The sequence below is a fragment of the Poecilia latipinna genome, unplaced genomic scaffold (assembly GCF_001443285.1).
Source record: "Poecilia latipinna isolate Pla-1442-1.1 unplaced genomic scaffold, P_latipinna-1.0 Scaffold3411, whole genome shotgun sequence".
NCBI classification, from domain to species: domain Eukaryota; kingdom Metazoa; phylum Chordata; class Actinopteri; order Cyprinodontiformes; family Poeciliidae; genus Poecilia; species Poecilia latipinna.
The window spans coordinates 6,530-21,481 of NW_015116027.1; the positions used below are offsets into that span (position 1 = coordinate 6,530).

At 47.9% G+C, this 14,952-nt stretch overlaps 1 protein-coding gene across 5 annotated transcripts in view; it reads right to left on the reverse strand.

The window, feature by feature from the left end:
- Positions 1-2,262: 2,262 nt before the first annotated feature.
- gon4lb (gon-4 like b) overlaps positions 2,263-14,952 on the reverse strand; it is a 26,281-nt gene continuing 13,591 nt past the window's right edge. For 2 of the 5 annotated variants that reach the window (XM_015023776.1, XM_015023778.1), the window contains exons 7-30: positions 14,738-14,833; positions 14,463-14,561; positions 11,585-11,716; positions 11,288-11,516; positions 10,091-10,192; positions 9,981-10,021; positions 9,801-9,883; positions 9,120-9,378; positions 8,910-8,996; positions 8,566-8,752; positions 8,335-8,485; positions 8,105-8,255; positions 7,913-8,029; positions 7,003-7,839; positions 6,708-6,927; positions 6,470-6,618; positions 5,923-6,120; positions 5,461-5,604; positions 5,048-5,347; positions 4,451-4,534; positions 3,104-3,224; positions 2,742-3,030; positions 2,562-2,664; positions 2,263-2,483 (exon numbers count right to left, since the gene is read on the reverse strand). In XM_015023776.1, coding sequence (XP_014879262.1) covers positions 2,370-2,483; positions 2,562-2,664; positions 2,742-3,030; positions 3,104-3,224; positions 4,451-4,534; positions 5,048-5,347; positions 5,461-5,604; positions 5,923-6,120; positions 6,470-6,618; positions 6,708-6,927; positions 7,003-7,839; positions 7,913-8,029; positions 8,105-8,255; positions 8,335-8,485; positions 8,566-8,752; positions 8,910-8,996; positions 9,120-9,378; positions 9,801-9,883; positions 9,981-10,021; positions 10,091-10,192; positions 11,288-11,516; positions 11,585-11,716; positions 14,463-14,561; positions 14,738-14,833 — 4,293 coding nt within the window. In that variant the 3' untranslated portion in view covers positions 2,263-2,369. The remainder of the gene's footprint in view (positions 2,484-2,561; positions 2,665-2,741; positions 3,031-3,103; positions 3,225-4,450; positions 4,535-5,047; positions 5,348-5,460; positions 5,605-5,922; positions 6,121-6,469; positions 6,619-6,707; positions 6,928-7,002; positions 7,840-7,912; positions 8,030-8,104; positions 8,256-8,334; positions 8,486-8,565; positions 8,753-8,909; positions 8,997-9,119; positions 9,379-9,800; positions 9,884-9,980; positions 10,022-10,090; positions 10,193-11,287; positions 11,517-11,584; positions 11,717-14,462; positions 14,562-14,737; positions 14,834-14,952) is intronic. The other 3 variants (XM_015023779.1, XM_015023781.1, XM_015023780.1) reach the window with 3 other exon arrangements.

The window sequence follows — 14,952 nt, forward strand, 5'->3', positions numbered from 1 at the left end:
AGTATACTAAGTACAACTTGAAGTTGTTCTAAAAAAGTAAGTTTAAGTATACTAAGTATACTAAAAATGGTAAATTAATACTATTTAAATACTATTAAAATATACTAAGCACAAAAAAGTTAAAATTTAAAATATTAAAGTATACTTTTTTTTACTAGGGCTGTAATTATTATTATACTGGCTTTTCACCTATTTATGATCCGTTAATCATATAAACTTTTCCAGAGACAGACTGAAGGTGGAAATTAGCATTTTTTTTCTATAACCTGCTGCCATCCATCTATCCTTTTTAAATGTAAGTGTTAAATTAGAGGAATAAAATGTTCTTGTTTTCCTCTACTGTCCCGAATTCAGGGTTCCTCATGTACAAAGTGGAAATCAGACAGAGAACAACCAGTTCCCATTCAACTTCAGACATATCTAGAGTTTTATTCAGACAATTAAATGCATAGAAAAACAGATCAGCATTACACTCAAACCATCAAGAAGTCCAAACCATAAAACAGACATTAATTACCTGAGAAAAGTAGAAAAATGAACAAAATACAAAAATAAGAGAAAAAGCAAAGGCGCCTTTGGGAACTGCTCATGCAGCTGCAAAGAAAGAAATTCGATTTGCTTCTGTGAAGTGGAGGTTTTTATTAAGTGGTGTAGTCCTAATTTTAATATATGCATTGAAGGTCTGTACTCCCCTTCTAAACCTCTAAGCAGTTTCAAATTACCTAGATGGGATGGTCTAAATGTTTTTGTCACCTTCTTGGAGACGTATTCAAAACCAAAGATGAAGAGAGAAAGAGCAGAGGTCATTCTCAGAGGATTTTCTCATGTCGGTTACATCTGGAATCTCCTCTTCCTCCATTTCTAAACATCTGAAAAAAGACCCTAGTTGTCAGAAAGAGATTTATTTTTCACCTAGACCTTGTTTTTCTCTCTCCAGGTTTTAAGTTTCTTCCTTACTCCTAGAAAATCACCAAAGAATTTGACTTGTGAACAGAGAACTTCTCTTTCCATCCTGTTTTTTTCTGAACTGCCCAGCATCTGTTTCCTTTTCTTGGGGATTTATCAAAAAAAAAAAAAAAAAAAAAGATTCCTGCATTAAACCTAAAGTAACAAATAGGCAATTTGGAACCCAGTGTTCTTATTTTAAAATGCTGATGATTTGATATAATATTGTACATATGGTTAAGTTTAAAACTAGCATATTTTAATTTTATTTTCCTAACATTAGTAAAATGTAAAATTGACTCTGGGTGAATGAACAGCATAAACAATATAATTTTATAGTTATATAGTTATGAGTGTACTTTTAAGTATTTTATTTATCATTCAAGAAAATGTAGAGAATTTTTTGTTTCAAATTTTTTAAATTAAGTAAAATTTACCCTTTGGCAGGTTTTTTGTCTGCTTTCAAACTTGCTTCAAATAGTGACTCATGTACTGTACGCAGACCGTTGCATATATTAGTCACTATAACAATTTCATAGTTTTTGCAGTCATAGTTGTGCTAGAACCTGTTGGGATCTGGGTTGTTAGGGTTAGGGTCTGTTCTGGGTGGATCCAGCTAAAAATGCTGGATGATCTTGGCCACAGCTCAGTTCCAGGGTGTCAGCAATCCTCCTGCAGCCTTGGGCGTCTTCATGCGGCGCAACAATTCGTCTTTTAGGATCCTCAGAGATCTTTGCCATGTTGGACCTTCAGTAGGACAGAGTGAGAGAGCTGCACTACAAAACTGAACACACCGGCTCCTATGCGCACCTGAGGCCTAGTAACACGACATTCTGGAGGGAAAATGAAGAGCAGTGCTCAGTTTGGACATTTACGGGGTGGAGTTTCTAGGGGTGTACTCTTGTTGACAATGGTTTAGGAATGTCTGTATCTAGAGTTGTTTTGAGGGAAGAATAAATTTACAGTCATAAGCTGCACACAGACAACTTTTCATTGTGTCAAAGTGTCTTTTTGTCAGTGTTGTCAGTATCATCCCATGAAAAGATATGCTTAAATATCTGCAGAAATGTGAGGGGTGTACTTACTTTTGTGATACACTGTATCTACAAACTGCTCATTTATGGATTAGCAGCTTCCTGGAGAGTCCAAATTACAAACCGAGAACCGGGGGAAAAGAACGGCGCCGGTCCCTAAACATTGTTCCATCTCCTTCTACTACCCACAATGCATTGCAACCTCAACATTCACCTTTAAAGTAATTTCATCCATAATAAAGAATTAGTGGTCGTCTACAATCAGAGTAAGCAAATTCACGACAAGCTTTTACAAAAGGTTATTTATTGTTACGAAAACATCAACTTAATAAAAACAAAACCTAAATATTCAGATTCACAAACTGATCCTTCAAGAACTGCTGTGATTGGTCAGTCTGCAGTTTCATTGGCTGTTGGGTCAGTGGGCAGAGCTTCTTCTTCTGCGGTGGCGTGACGAGCTGCAGTCCGAAACAATCGCATCAAGTCCCTAAACCTCTGAGACACCTGAGAAGAGGTCAAAGGGTAAAAGTCTGAAAACTGATTGGCCAATCAGAGAGCTGCATGGAAATAACAGCCAATTACCTCACTGGGAGTTTTGTTGCCAAGCAGATTAGAAATGGCTTGAAAAGCATTCTGATTGGCTCCTTCCTGCTGACACATTGTCAATATGACACGATCTGCTTCCCTGAAGAAAAACAAGAATTACTGAGAAAATATGAGGAGGCGGAGCCAAACGGGGGCGGAGCCTAACTGGAGTCTCACCTGGTCCAGAGGATCACCTTCTCTCCACTCGCAGTCAGAGAAATGTTCTTGGCACAAACGGGGAGGTCAGGAGGAAGGCTGGGCCGAGGCGAGGAAGAGGACGAACAGATGGGAGGAGCGACTGAGGAAGAGGAGGTGTCGGCGGTGATGAAGGCAGCCGGCGGTCGGAGCTCTTCCTCTCTCCTCCTCTTCGAGGTGGGGCTCTCCTGCTCTTCGTCATTTAGCTGCTCCTCTTCCTCCTCCTTCTCATCAGTCATAGGAAAACTTTCCCATGATGTAGCACTCTGATCTGCTGACCCAACTGATAAAGTCAGAACACACCTGGGTCAGGGTCAGCCCAAACAGGAAGTGACATAACTCACCTGGGCGGGGGCTGCCGTGACCCCCCTTCAGCTGTGTGTCACCTGGCAGGTCGGGGGCGGAGCCTATCTGGGCGTAGAGAGGATCCAAACTCTTCAGAGCTCTGGACACACCTGGAGAGGTCTGAGAGGCAGCGGACAGGTGGGTCAGTTTCACCTTCACCTGCCAGACGACACCTGAGCTCTGCTAGAGTACGGCTCAGCGGGTCAGAGGTGGCTCAGAGGGAGAGGTTAAAAGTCACAGGATGAAAACGTCACAGAGGAAAAATGGAGTGAAAGAAATCCAGACCAGAATAATCAACATCAGATACAACGATCAAACTCTGAACAGGCTGAGGCTTTTAGCCTGAAAGAAACTCAGAGTTTCAGCACTTTTCAGTTTTCTGGAAGTTTGTTCCAGATCTGTGGTGCGTAGGAGCTGAATGCTGCTTTTCCATGTTTGGTTCTGGTTCTGAACCAGCCTGTTGATGCAGCAGCAGCTCTTTAATCCATTCAGTAATTTATAAACTACCAGCAGTTTACTGTGGAACCGGGTGGTGTCTCTATCTTCCTGGTTTTAGTCAGAACGCCAGCAGCAGCGTTCTGGTTTTTTAGGCAGACTCTACACTGGAACTGAAAGTCATTTAAAATATCCAAAATAACAGAAAAAAACCCCTAATAAAATCAATTATGAAGCCTCTGTAAAAAACATCATCCTTCAAAATAAAAGCAACACAATGAAACTATCATCCAATTTTTGGTAGAAAAAGAGAAGAGAAAAACTAAAAACTGCAAATGTTTTTAGTTTGCACAGCGACATCATGGGTTAAAAGCTCAATAAATTAGCTTTTATTGAGCTAATTTTTTTAGCTCATAAAATAATTATTGAGCTTATTTTAATTGACCATCTGATTGATTGCGACAGGCCAATGTATTGATGAGTTTCTCTTGATCAATCAGGAACATGAGTTGTTTAGGCTGGCAGAGTTCCCTGAACCTCTCCATCACTTATGATCCCCTCATTAAGTTAGTCTGACAACAAACATCTTCATCTTCATCAGCAGCTCCACTGCCACCATATTTGATGCTCTCTGAAACTTTCCTTAGAGGCAGGAAGCCCTCTAGTGGTCGCTCAGCTGAATAACGTTTTAAACACAGAACAGTGAGACTTGACGTCGCCTTTGTTCACGGAAATAAGGCGGGACATATTTACGTGCAGAAAGGAAACATAAATAAGACCCTAAACCAGCAGAACTCGATCTGAGAACCTTTATTGATCCCCAGCTGATGACAAATAAGAGAAAATATTATTTAAAATTGAATTAAACTAATTTTAGCTAAAAGTCCTGTAACAGTGTAAAGGACTCAGACCTTGTTGTCATGGCAGCGAGAGCATCGTTTCCTCCGATGTCGGCTGATCGATGCATCGTGACAGAGGCAGAGCCAATCAGAGCCCTGCAAAAAGAACAAAGCCTTTGAACACAACCTGCTGATGACGAAGACTCTGCACCATCATCATCATCACCATCATCACCATCAGGGGTTCTACATTAGAACCCCTGATGGTGATGATGATGATGAAGTCATTGGATCGTCATCATCATCTCTAACAGCCAATCAGCAGCTTGGGTTTTGTCTGTTTCTGCGCCTCTAACAATCTTCTTCTCCTGCTGTTTCAGGGCTGGCTGACTGACGCTGATTATTTTCTGCCTCCTGGTGGCGCCACCTGCCTTTAGGGTGGAGCAGCAGTCTCTGCAGGCACGTGGCGCAGCAGGCAGTGCTGCTCCACCCTGAAGCTGTTTCTGAACTCCTCCTGTCCACTAGGGGGCACCGATCCTCTAACTCAGACTCTTGGGAGGAAGTTTAATCTTTGCTAACGTCAGCAGCAGATTCAAGTTTTATAAATTAAAATCAGGCCGTCTTTGAAGGCCAATCACAGCCTTCGGTCTCTGTGACATCACCAGGCACCTTGTAGCTGTGGTGGGACTCCATTTTCCTCCTTTGGCGCCGGCTCCTTATTGGTGGGATTTTATGCCCCTCCTCTTCCTCCTCTAGGTCCGGCAGCGTCACTTCCTCGAAGCCGGCTCCGCCTCTCGACACCTGGCCGTTGGCTCCGCCCCCCTCCGCGCCGTCTCCTTCCTCCGGCAGGTGAGCCTCTTCGAACTGTTCGGGCCGAGCCGCTGGTGGCCGCAGGTCGTCAAAGAATACCCAGAATTCAGCCTGTAGATGGGTGTGGCCTCTGAGCAGCGCCGCCATCTGGACCTTCAGCTGGGAGAAAGGTTAGGATTACGGAACCGGACCGGAACAAAGACCGAACCAGACCCAAGACCGGAACCAGGATGGGAGTGGAACCATCTGAGCGGAACCAGAAGCTCATGTACCTCCTGGATGTGGGCCGGGCTGGGGTCGGGTCCGGTCTGCAGGGCTCGGATGATCTTGTGGTAATGAGTCGGATTGTCTCCGAAGCTGATCTCCAGCTGCCGCAGGAAACGCCTGCTCCGCTCGAACGCCTGCTGCTCCTCAAACTGGACCAGAATCAGAACCAGGTAGATCAGAGACATCAAGCTCTTTCAATGTATTGATATTTATTAACAGTTTTAATAATTTAGCATCCAAAGCTCTGCTAAAAGCTGCTTTATATTTTTAAAAAACTGAATGTAAATCAAATGTAACATTTGCCTCAGAAAAATGAAAGATCAAAATTTGTTAAATCTAAATAATTTAAGTTTTAAATTTTCTCTGTTTCTGTGCCAATTCTGACATTTTAAATTTCTTCATTCCTGCCTGATTCTGTCTCAGTTGGTGCCCTCTGTGGGTGGAAACACGGTACTGCAGGCACTCACCAGCCCACACTGCAGCGCCTGCTCAGGATGCAGGAATGCAGCAAAGTCCCGCAGCAGGTCCGTGTGTTCTCCCAGGATGCAGCGCAGCTTCCTGAACAGACTGGTCACTTCCTGTCCGTCTCCTGCCTGTTCGAACTCGCCGAGCAGAGAAACGAACTCCTGCACCTGCTCAGGTGAGTCCTGCAGCGCCTCGCGCACCTGGACAGCAAGACATCACAGAGAGCAGTCTGGACCAGCAGCAACGCGGTTCTGCAAAGTTCTGGTTCAAATTAGTCACAGAAGCAGCTTAAATAATTTTAATGACCACCCCTCCCCTACCTACTGCTGGTCAGTTGGCTGAAAGGCCAGTTTAGCAGCTCCAGCTCAGGTTTATGCTAGATGTTCTGCTAACATTTTGGTTTTTAAATGAAAAAATATTTACATTATTAAAACAGTAATGTGTGAATCTGTAAAACTTCCTGCTGCAGGTGGTAACAGCAGCTGGATAACTGACCAATCAGAGAGCAGCACTTCAGATTTAATCCAGGCATCGGATTGGGCCACCCACCCTGTTCAGGTAGCTCTGGGCGAACGCCGCGTCCTTGCTGTCCCTCAGCGGGTCATTATCCAGCAGTTTCTCGTCATACAGCAGGGACAGCTTGGACGCATCCTTACTGAGACGCGTCCTCGCCAAGCCGCGCAGCGGACGGCTGCGGCCTGAGGACAGACAGGGACAGAGACAACATGGCCAGTGAGGTCGGTGGACTCGTACCGTCCAGCACAGTCGTCCCTGCGGACGGTCTCACCTCGTCCCCGGCCCGCACCCCGCCGTCCTCGGGGTGTCTTGTCTCCGGATGGCATATCCTTGTCCAGGCTGGTCTGGAAGCTCCGCCCCTTTGCTGGCTCCTCCCCCTTCGCCTCGTCATCCTCCTCGTCCTCGTCCTCCTGCGAAGACGGGTCGTCCTCCGAGTCTCCGTCGCAGAGTCGTCGCTCTGCTGCCAGCCAGGTCAGCTGTTTCATCGTCTCCTGCGGGAGACACCGCCGTTGTCATAACAACAAGGCCGAAGAAGTGGTCGCCGACTCACCGACCCCTGCCCTCACCTGTAACTCAGGAACCGACAGGACGGACTCCTCAGACGCTGATGACATCACTTCCTCCTCGTCCTCGTCTTGGGTTAGGTCGTCGAAGTCTTCTTCTTCCTCCTCTTCGTCATCCTCTTCCTCCTCTTCCTCGTCGTCGCCACGACGATCCTTGTCCCCATTGTCCTCTCTCTCCCCCCCCCTGTCCTCTCGTCCCCCATCCTCATCATCCTCCTCTTCCTCCCCGTCTCCGTCCAGCTCCTCCTGCTCTGCCTCGTCCGCTGTCCTCTCCTGCGCCCCCCCCTCAACAGCTCCTCCTCTTCCTCCTCCTTTCAGACCGACTGCCATCTTTGACCAGACCTCCTCTTCTTCCTCTTCCTCTTCGTCTCCTGCGCTGGATGAGAACGGACTCAGTGATGATGAAGAATTGTTCCTGTCTTCCTCTGGAGGAAGGGCACAGCTCTCTGGTTCCTGCCGTCTGATTGGTCGGAGTACGTCGGGCCCCGCGGCATGCTGGGAGGAAGAGGAAAGGGTCCACAGCTGCTGGCCTGCTGCTGAGAAAACCATCGTGGGGGCTGATTTCTGCTGGATGTCCTGACGCAGGGAGAGAGAGCGGCTTGGACGAGGGGCAGCCAATGGGAGCGTTCCGCTGCGGCTGATTGCCTGCCCTGCTGGGGCTTTGGCGAGCGGCAGCAGAGATGCATTATGGGCCAGCGTGAAGAGGCGGCGCTGGGTGCGGCGGGACACCTGGGACTTCCTGCCATAGGAGGGGTGGAGCCTGAGGGCGACGCCAGGGGGGAGCGACGGGGGGTACGGGCCGGCGCCTCTCCTGGTCCTCTGGATGATCGACTGGCTGTTCTACAGGGGACAACCATCACAGGTGAGCTGCTAGCTACAGAAAGGGACAACTGGCTAGTGGGTGACCTCTGACCTTCAGCCATCTGGGCATGGTGGAAGTGTCTCTGTCCACCGGGGGGCGCTGGTTGCCTGGACAGACCCTGCTGCAGGCGACTGGCAGCGGGGGAATGACGCCTTGCGTCACAAACACCTGGAGGAAATGCAACATCAGAGACCTGTGTTGTCATCATTCCTTGGTGACATCACACAGGTGTAACAACATCACCTTGATCACGCCGTCCCGCGGCGCTCTGGGGCCGCTCATCTCCCGGATCCGCCTCCTGAAGTCAGAGCAGCTCCTGCAGAGCAGGAAGGAGCTGATCAGCTGGTCAGCCTTCAGCGCCCCCTGGAAGTGCTTCAGACCCAGCACCGCCAGCCTGCAGCAAGGCATCATGGGAAGAAGGTTACAGGACCCACTGAAACCCGCTCTGACCTGTGACCCACTCTAATCGTTACCCGTCCTCTCCGGCGGTGTAGACTCTGCGTTGGCGTCTGCTGAGCTTGGCGGGGTCCAAGCTGCAGACAGGAAGTAGTTCTGGGTACAGGAAGACGGGTCGAGTGGCGAACAGCCAGGCGGCGTCGGCGGGCAGCAGCGGAAAAGCGTGACCTGAATCGGACCAGAACAAGAACTGACACCCAAGAACTGGAACTGTAGCTGAGCGGTCAGAACCGAGGCTTGAGTCTTACTGCTGGTGGTGGGAATCATGGTGGGCAGCAGCCGCCTGGAGGCTCCAGAACCAGAACCGCAGGGCAGACTGGGCTGTCTCTGATCCACCTCCCTCAAAAGGTCCAGCGCCCCCTGCAGGTTACACGCTCTGAAGTGGCTGGAGGGACAGAGGTCGTCATGACGACCAGCAAAGTGCTGCAGCTCCTCCTGCAGGACGAAATGAGTACTGATCTGATCCGCTCCACTGAAACATCGTCTAACCTGACAGGAGATATTCTGAGGGACAGAGACAGGACCGTCCTGGACACAGAGACATTAAGACATTAGGGCCCTGAATCCTGCCTTACAGGTCCACTACACTCACCAGGTAGCGTTTGGTCAGGTGTGCCTCGTGGTTCAGAGCGTGGACTCGGCGGCTCAGCAGGTGGACCTGAGTCAGCAGCTGGACGTGCTGAAGGACAGAACCATCAGAGGGTTAGGGTCCATAAAGTTCTGCTCTGCTTCACGACTTAACATGAGTCTGGTTCTCATCACTTCCGGTCCATTGTTTCTTTGATGGTTTTAGAAGACGTACCTGTTGCACCTGCTGCTGCAGCTGCAGTTTCTGGGTGCGGTCCAATCGGAAGGAGGGACCCGTCTTAGGGGCGGGGCTTAATCGGAGGGCAGGACCAGTCAGGTTTCCCAGGACGATGAGTGGAGGGCCGGGTAGACCCTTGGTGGTCCTGGGATGGTTGGTGGTGTCCTGCAGAGCTCTCCTCTGCTGCACGGCTTCGTACTGTTTCCGAACCGTCTGCCGCCGCTCCGTCAGCATCCCGGCTAACGGAGCCTCAAAGCTAAAGACGGCAACAAAACAATGAAACTGATCTAAACTAAAACACCATCGGCTTCAGGCTGGATCCGATCAACCCGGGGCTGAAACTGATGGAAATAAAGTCAGCAAACCGACTTGTGAACCTGGGTTCTGGGGAAAACAGACCCGCTTCAGCTAGAACCTGAGGCATCAGGATGTCCTCCTCTTTGCTGAACTCTTCTCTTGGCATCTTTAGTCAGAGAACCAGCACAGGACATTTCTATTCCTCCTGACCCAAACGGTGCCAGCACTGCTCTGCTGGACCGTCCCAACAGGAGGACCGGCTTTCACCCGTTGCTAATGACAACCACCCACCAACAGATCCGACACAATTGGACCTTCTGGCAGTTCTCCACCACCTCAGACATTCAGGAGGAACTATCCTCTCCTCAAGGTGAAGCTCACCGTAAAACCTGTGGGACGTTAAACTTGGGCACTGATGGGACTTCTTGCTCCTCCTCCTCAGCTAGAAGCTCTTCCTCCTGCAGCTACAGAGGACAAACCAGTCAAAGCAACATCTGGACGGGACCAAGGTCCACTCTGCATGTTCTCCAGAACCAGAACAAGAAAACCAGAAAAACACACCGTGTCAAAGAGTTCCTCCAGCAGCTCGTTGACCTCCTTCTCTGGAACAGAAGACGGAGTTCAGATGGAGACCAACCGATTCACAGCACCACCCCACCCTGAACACCTACTGGTGATCTGGACGGCTCGGTCCGTCCGGTAGTCCTCCCGGTCCGGCTCATCCAGGTCTTCCAGGAAGTTGTACTCTGGGTCATCGTCATCATCAGCTTCCTCTGAAAGCAACAAGATGGAGTTAAAGAGACGGATTGTCAATCATCCAGCCTGGTCCAGGTTCCACACATCATCCCTACAGTCGTCCACCGAGGACACGTCCCACTCTGTCCACTGCTGTGAGCGGCACCTTCAGGCAGATAAGGCAACCGTTTGCAGAGTACAGAAAGATTTCTGATAGAACATCTCCTGAGGTCACCTGAAAATTCAGGCAATCTAACCCGCAAAGGTTCAGATGTTTCCATCGGAACTGAGACCGACCTAAAGGGTCCTGGACGGACGGTCAGGATGACATCAGTTGTCATCAGTTTCATTCTCACTGCAGGTCTTCATGCTAAAATCAGATTTACTGATTAAATGTGACCGCAGTCAGACTTGTGTGTGAACAGTTTCCAACCCAAAAGAACGTAGCCGTCACCCAGGAGCTCCCTGCTTATGGAAGTAAAGATGGCCGCCACCATCTACAGATGGATTTTAAAGTTGTTGGGAGCTGACAGCATGGTGACCCAATCAGAACCAGACGAAGGCAGCTGATGAAACGAAAGCCCAGCAAACAGCAACGGCCTTCAGTGCAGCACTGGCTGCAGCTTCTGTTTGGATGTGGAGAAAATGGCTTCAGCTGCACACTTTGAAAACCATCGGACAGCTTTTAGTTCCACACATGCAGTGGCGGTTTCTGATATGGGCGACATAGGCAACTGCCTGGGGAGGCATTTTGTGGGGGGTGGCGTGAGCGCCTCCCAGCCCACCCCCGCACCTTTCCCACTTCTTCCCTCCGCCTCCTTTGGCTGTCAAATCAGGGGATTTGACCGCAGTCAGACTTGTGTGTGAACAGTTTCTGACCCTAACGTGACCAGCAGAAGAACGTAGCCCAGGAGCGCGCCTGGGGGCGAACATTTTAGGCTGGGACCGCCTCTGCACGCATGGATGGGGAACAGATTCACTAGAGCTCAGCTCGCAGCATCTGGGTGTGAAAACAAACGTCCTGCGACCAGGTGACTGCTGGGCTGCTAGAAAGGTGCGATTACAGCCGACAGTGGGCGCTCTGCCCAATACTGCGTCACTGAGGAACCCCCAAAGATGCCATGACCTCTGACCTTCCGGACTAGGTGCCAGGAGACCCTGCAGCCACTCGGTCCAATGACGGTCCTCCAGCTGTGCGGGGCTCTGGTCGTACATGTCGGCGGTGATGTCAGGGGGCAGAAGCTCCGCCTCTAGGCGGTCCAGAGGAACGTTGACCAGAGGAAGCTTGGAGCGCGTCCGGAATGCCAGGCAGCCTTTATCACCGCCATCCTCTTCATCGGCCACTGGCTTCCTGTCCAGAGGCTGAGAGAGAGAGAGACGGGTGAGAGGCAGAAGGGAGCTCCGAGACAAAGAGACAGGTGAGATGTTACCTGGTTGTAGGGGTAGGCGGAGCTACAGTCTAGCTCCGCCTCCACAGCGTTTAGCCTCTCTAGGAAGGAACTGTCAGAGGAACCAGCACCGGAGGAGCTGCTCACCTGGTCTGTCACCTGACCTGCCACACTCTGGACAAAATGTCGGAGGTCAAGTCTGACCTTACATAAATTTGACTGCAACCAATCAAGTTTATTTGTGCATCACATTTCAGCAACAAGGCAGTTCAAAGAACTTCACATCATAAAAACACAAACATACAAAGTGAGAGAAACAGCAAACAACTGAAACATCACATTTTCAAATTGTTACACATCAGATTATTGATCATTGGATTTAAAGGAACTCAGGGTTTTGGCTGTTTTTCAGTTTTCTGGAAGCTTATCCTAGATTTGTGGTGCATAGAAGCTTCTCCATGTTTGGTTCTGGTTCTGATGCTGAACCAGAACCAGAACCAGCAGGTTGATCCAGCAGCAGCAGATCAGTCATTTCTAAACTAACAGAAGTTTAAAGTCTTTCAGTGAAGGAATGTAGAACTGGAGCTGGTAGAAGGCCCACTTTGGAACCATCTTTAAGTGGCTCTGAAGGGTCAGGTCAGAGGTCAGAGGTCAGCATGATCTCTGGTATCCAGCAGGAACAACTGAAACTGACTCCAGATCTAAAGCTCTAGATCTATATCTCTAGAAGTAACTTCAGCTTCTTTTCAGAAAGTTTCATCTCATCCACACATCTCTCTGATCTCTGTTCAGTGATGGATGGGGTCAAAGGTCACCTGGTGATAACATACCGTAGAGCTGTGTATCATCTGCGTCGTCATGGTAACTGATCTTATTGCCTGCTGTAACCTGAGCCAGTGGGAGCTTATAGATATTGAATCAGAGGGTCCTAGACTGGAGCCTCGGGGAACCCCACATGTGACCTCTGACCTCTTGATGGGACGTTTCCTATGGAAACAGAAATCCCAGTTCTTCAAGTCGGACTGGAACCAGTTGAGTTCTGGACTGGAGAGTCCAACCCAGTTCTCCAGTTGGTTCAGTGACATGATCAGAACCAGAACCAGCTCTGTGGTTCTTCTACCGTCTGTGTTTATATGGATGCCGATGAACACTTTGACTAGGCCGGTCCCAGTGCTGCGGTAACCATGGAGACCAGACTGAAAGCGGCTGTTTAACTGATTTTCCAGTAACGGAGGCTGGAGATGGGCTGAGATTCATCCAGACCAATTCCACCAGTTTGATACCTGCTGTGTTTAACACCTGATCAGAGCCGAAAGTTCAGATCCGATCACTGAAGGCTGGACTTTCTGAAAGAAAGGGTGGGTCAGATATCCAGACAGCAGGAAGAGGAGATTAACTGATCTATAATTTATTTTAGGCTTTTATAGTTGAGTTTTTAAATTGGGTCATTTTTTTCTGCATGCGTTATGTTTGGCTGCAGCATTGCTACTGCATTTTATGTGGATGTGCAGATTAATTTTCAGATTTTTATCATTTTCTCTGAAAATCCATTTCAGGTGTTTCAGTCTGGATTCTATCAATGTGGCAAATAAAGCTTCAGCATCGTTCAGGTCTTGATTTGTGTAAAGAACGTTTCCATATTTTAGTCTTCATAGTGTTGGAAATATTAGTTTAATTTTGTTAATTTTAAAGACGTTTAACTTTAGTGCATGTTGAAATAATAGATTGATCATGATTGTTTTGAGTCGCCCTTAATTTAAATTAGATTTAGATTCATGATTTAATGAATACATAACTTAACCAGTAGAACATTTTTCTTAGATATAATGATCACAATTGGATTAAAATTAGTTTATGCAGTGTAGCACTTTTATTGTAGATCATTGTCTTAACAGTGTATAAAGTCATATATTCATCTGAAAGCCAAAGAAGTAGAAAACTAATCAGAAAATATTAAGTGTAACAGATTTTCGGTATTGAAACTGCCCATGTCTGTTTTATAAGAGTCTGAAGATATTATATGAAACGTTTGCTAATTTTTATAATCAAATCTGCTGTTTGATGCCCTGGTCAGAGGTCAGAGGTCAGGAGAGCTCTGTGGGTTCAGGAACCAGTTTGAAATGAGAAACACAGATGGCTGATAAACTTTGGTTCTGCTTTAGTAAAATGTTTGATCCACATTCAGATGATGGTTGTATCAACGTTGATATAGAGTCAGTTATGGTTCAAACGTTAAGTCAACATGTGAGTCACCGACTACTTTCAATTTCGTTTCAGGCTTCAATGTAGATTCAGTGTTTCTGCCTGACATTGATTCACTCATATTGTGCTATCTGGGCAGTGACTGCTGTCTTTGTGGTCTCACTTTTACACACGACATCAATGGACCTGGTAACGATGAGCAACAGGAAGAAAAATTCTCGTTTTTCAACAACAGCTACACGGTCTTTATTTGTAGGCTTCATAATAAACATGAAGTTGAGTTTTATGTTCGGCCCTACAGCAGGTTGTCTAGCAGATCTGTGGATTTCTCCATGGAGACACAACCTTCACTTCAATGGGAGCGATTATATCTGAAATTTTAGAGTGGAAATTATCTACCAGCTCATCTCCATGGTTACAGATGAAAGGCGAGGAGGAAGAGTATAACTACTAACTGCTGTGCTGCTTGTGAAAGAACGTTTTGTGACAGCAACTGTTTGAGTTGACAGATAAATTATTGGCAGCGATAGAAACGATCAGAGACACCCTGACTGACCAGCAACATCATCAGTTACCAAGAACATCTCAGCTTTTTGCCTCTCTGCCTTCAGATTTCTCAACTTGGACATTAAAAACTCCCACAATTGTTAAACAGTCAATCAATGCAAGTGACCTGAAAAACATGGGACAGCAGGTCAGGGGTCAGAGGTCATAGTACCTCCTGAGGTTCCCGGGTCTCTTGGTCCGGATGTTCAGGTGGAGAGCACAGGTGCATTCTGGGAGGCGAGGCGAGGCTGTCAGCGTCACTGAGAAACATCTGCATAAAGGGTGTTAGTAACCCATCGTCATGGAAACGGTTTGATCTGTTGTTATGGTTACACTTGACAGTCATGGACTGTAAATGACCTTTCAGCCCTAATTATTGTGGTACCATGGCAACCCCTAACTCTCCATCCCATAATATAGAGGAGAGGATCTGACAGACTCACTCACCTCCTCAGCTGTGTCCTCCTCCTCTTCATCAGGACAGTACTCTTCATCAGAGGAGTCTTCTTCTTCCTCGAGGTCAATGTCAACAAACTGAGGAGGCTGCAGAGAGACGGGTAGAGAGAGAGAGAGAGAGAGAGAGAGAGACGGGTAGAGAGAGAGAGAGAGACGGGTAGAGAGAAAGAGAGAGAGAGAGAGAGACGGGTAGAGAGAGAGAGAGA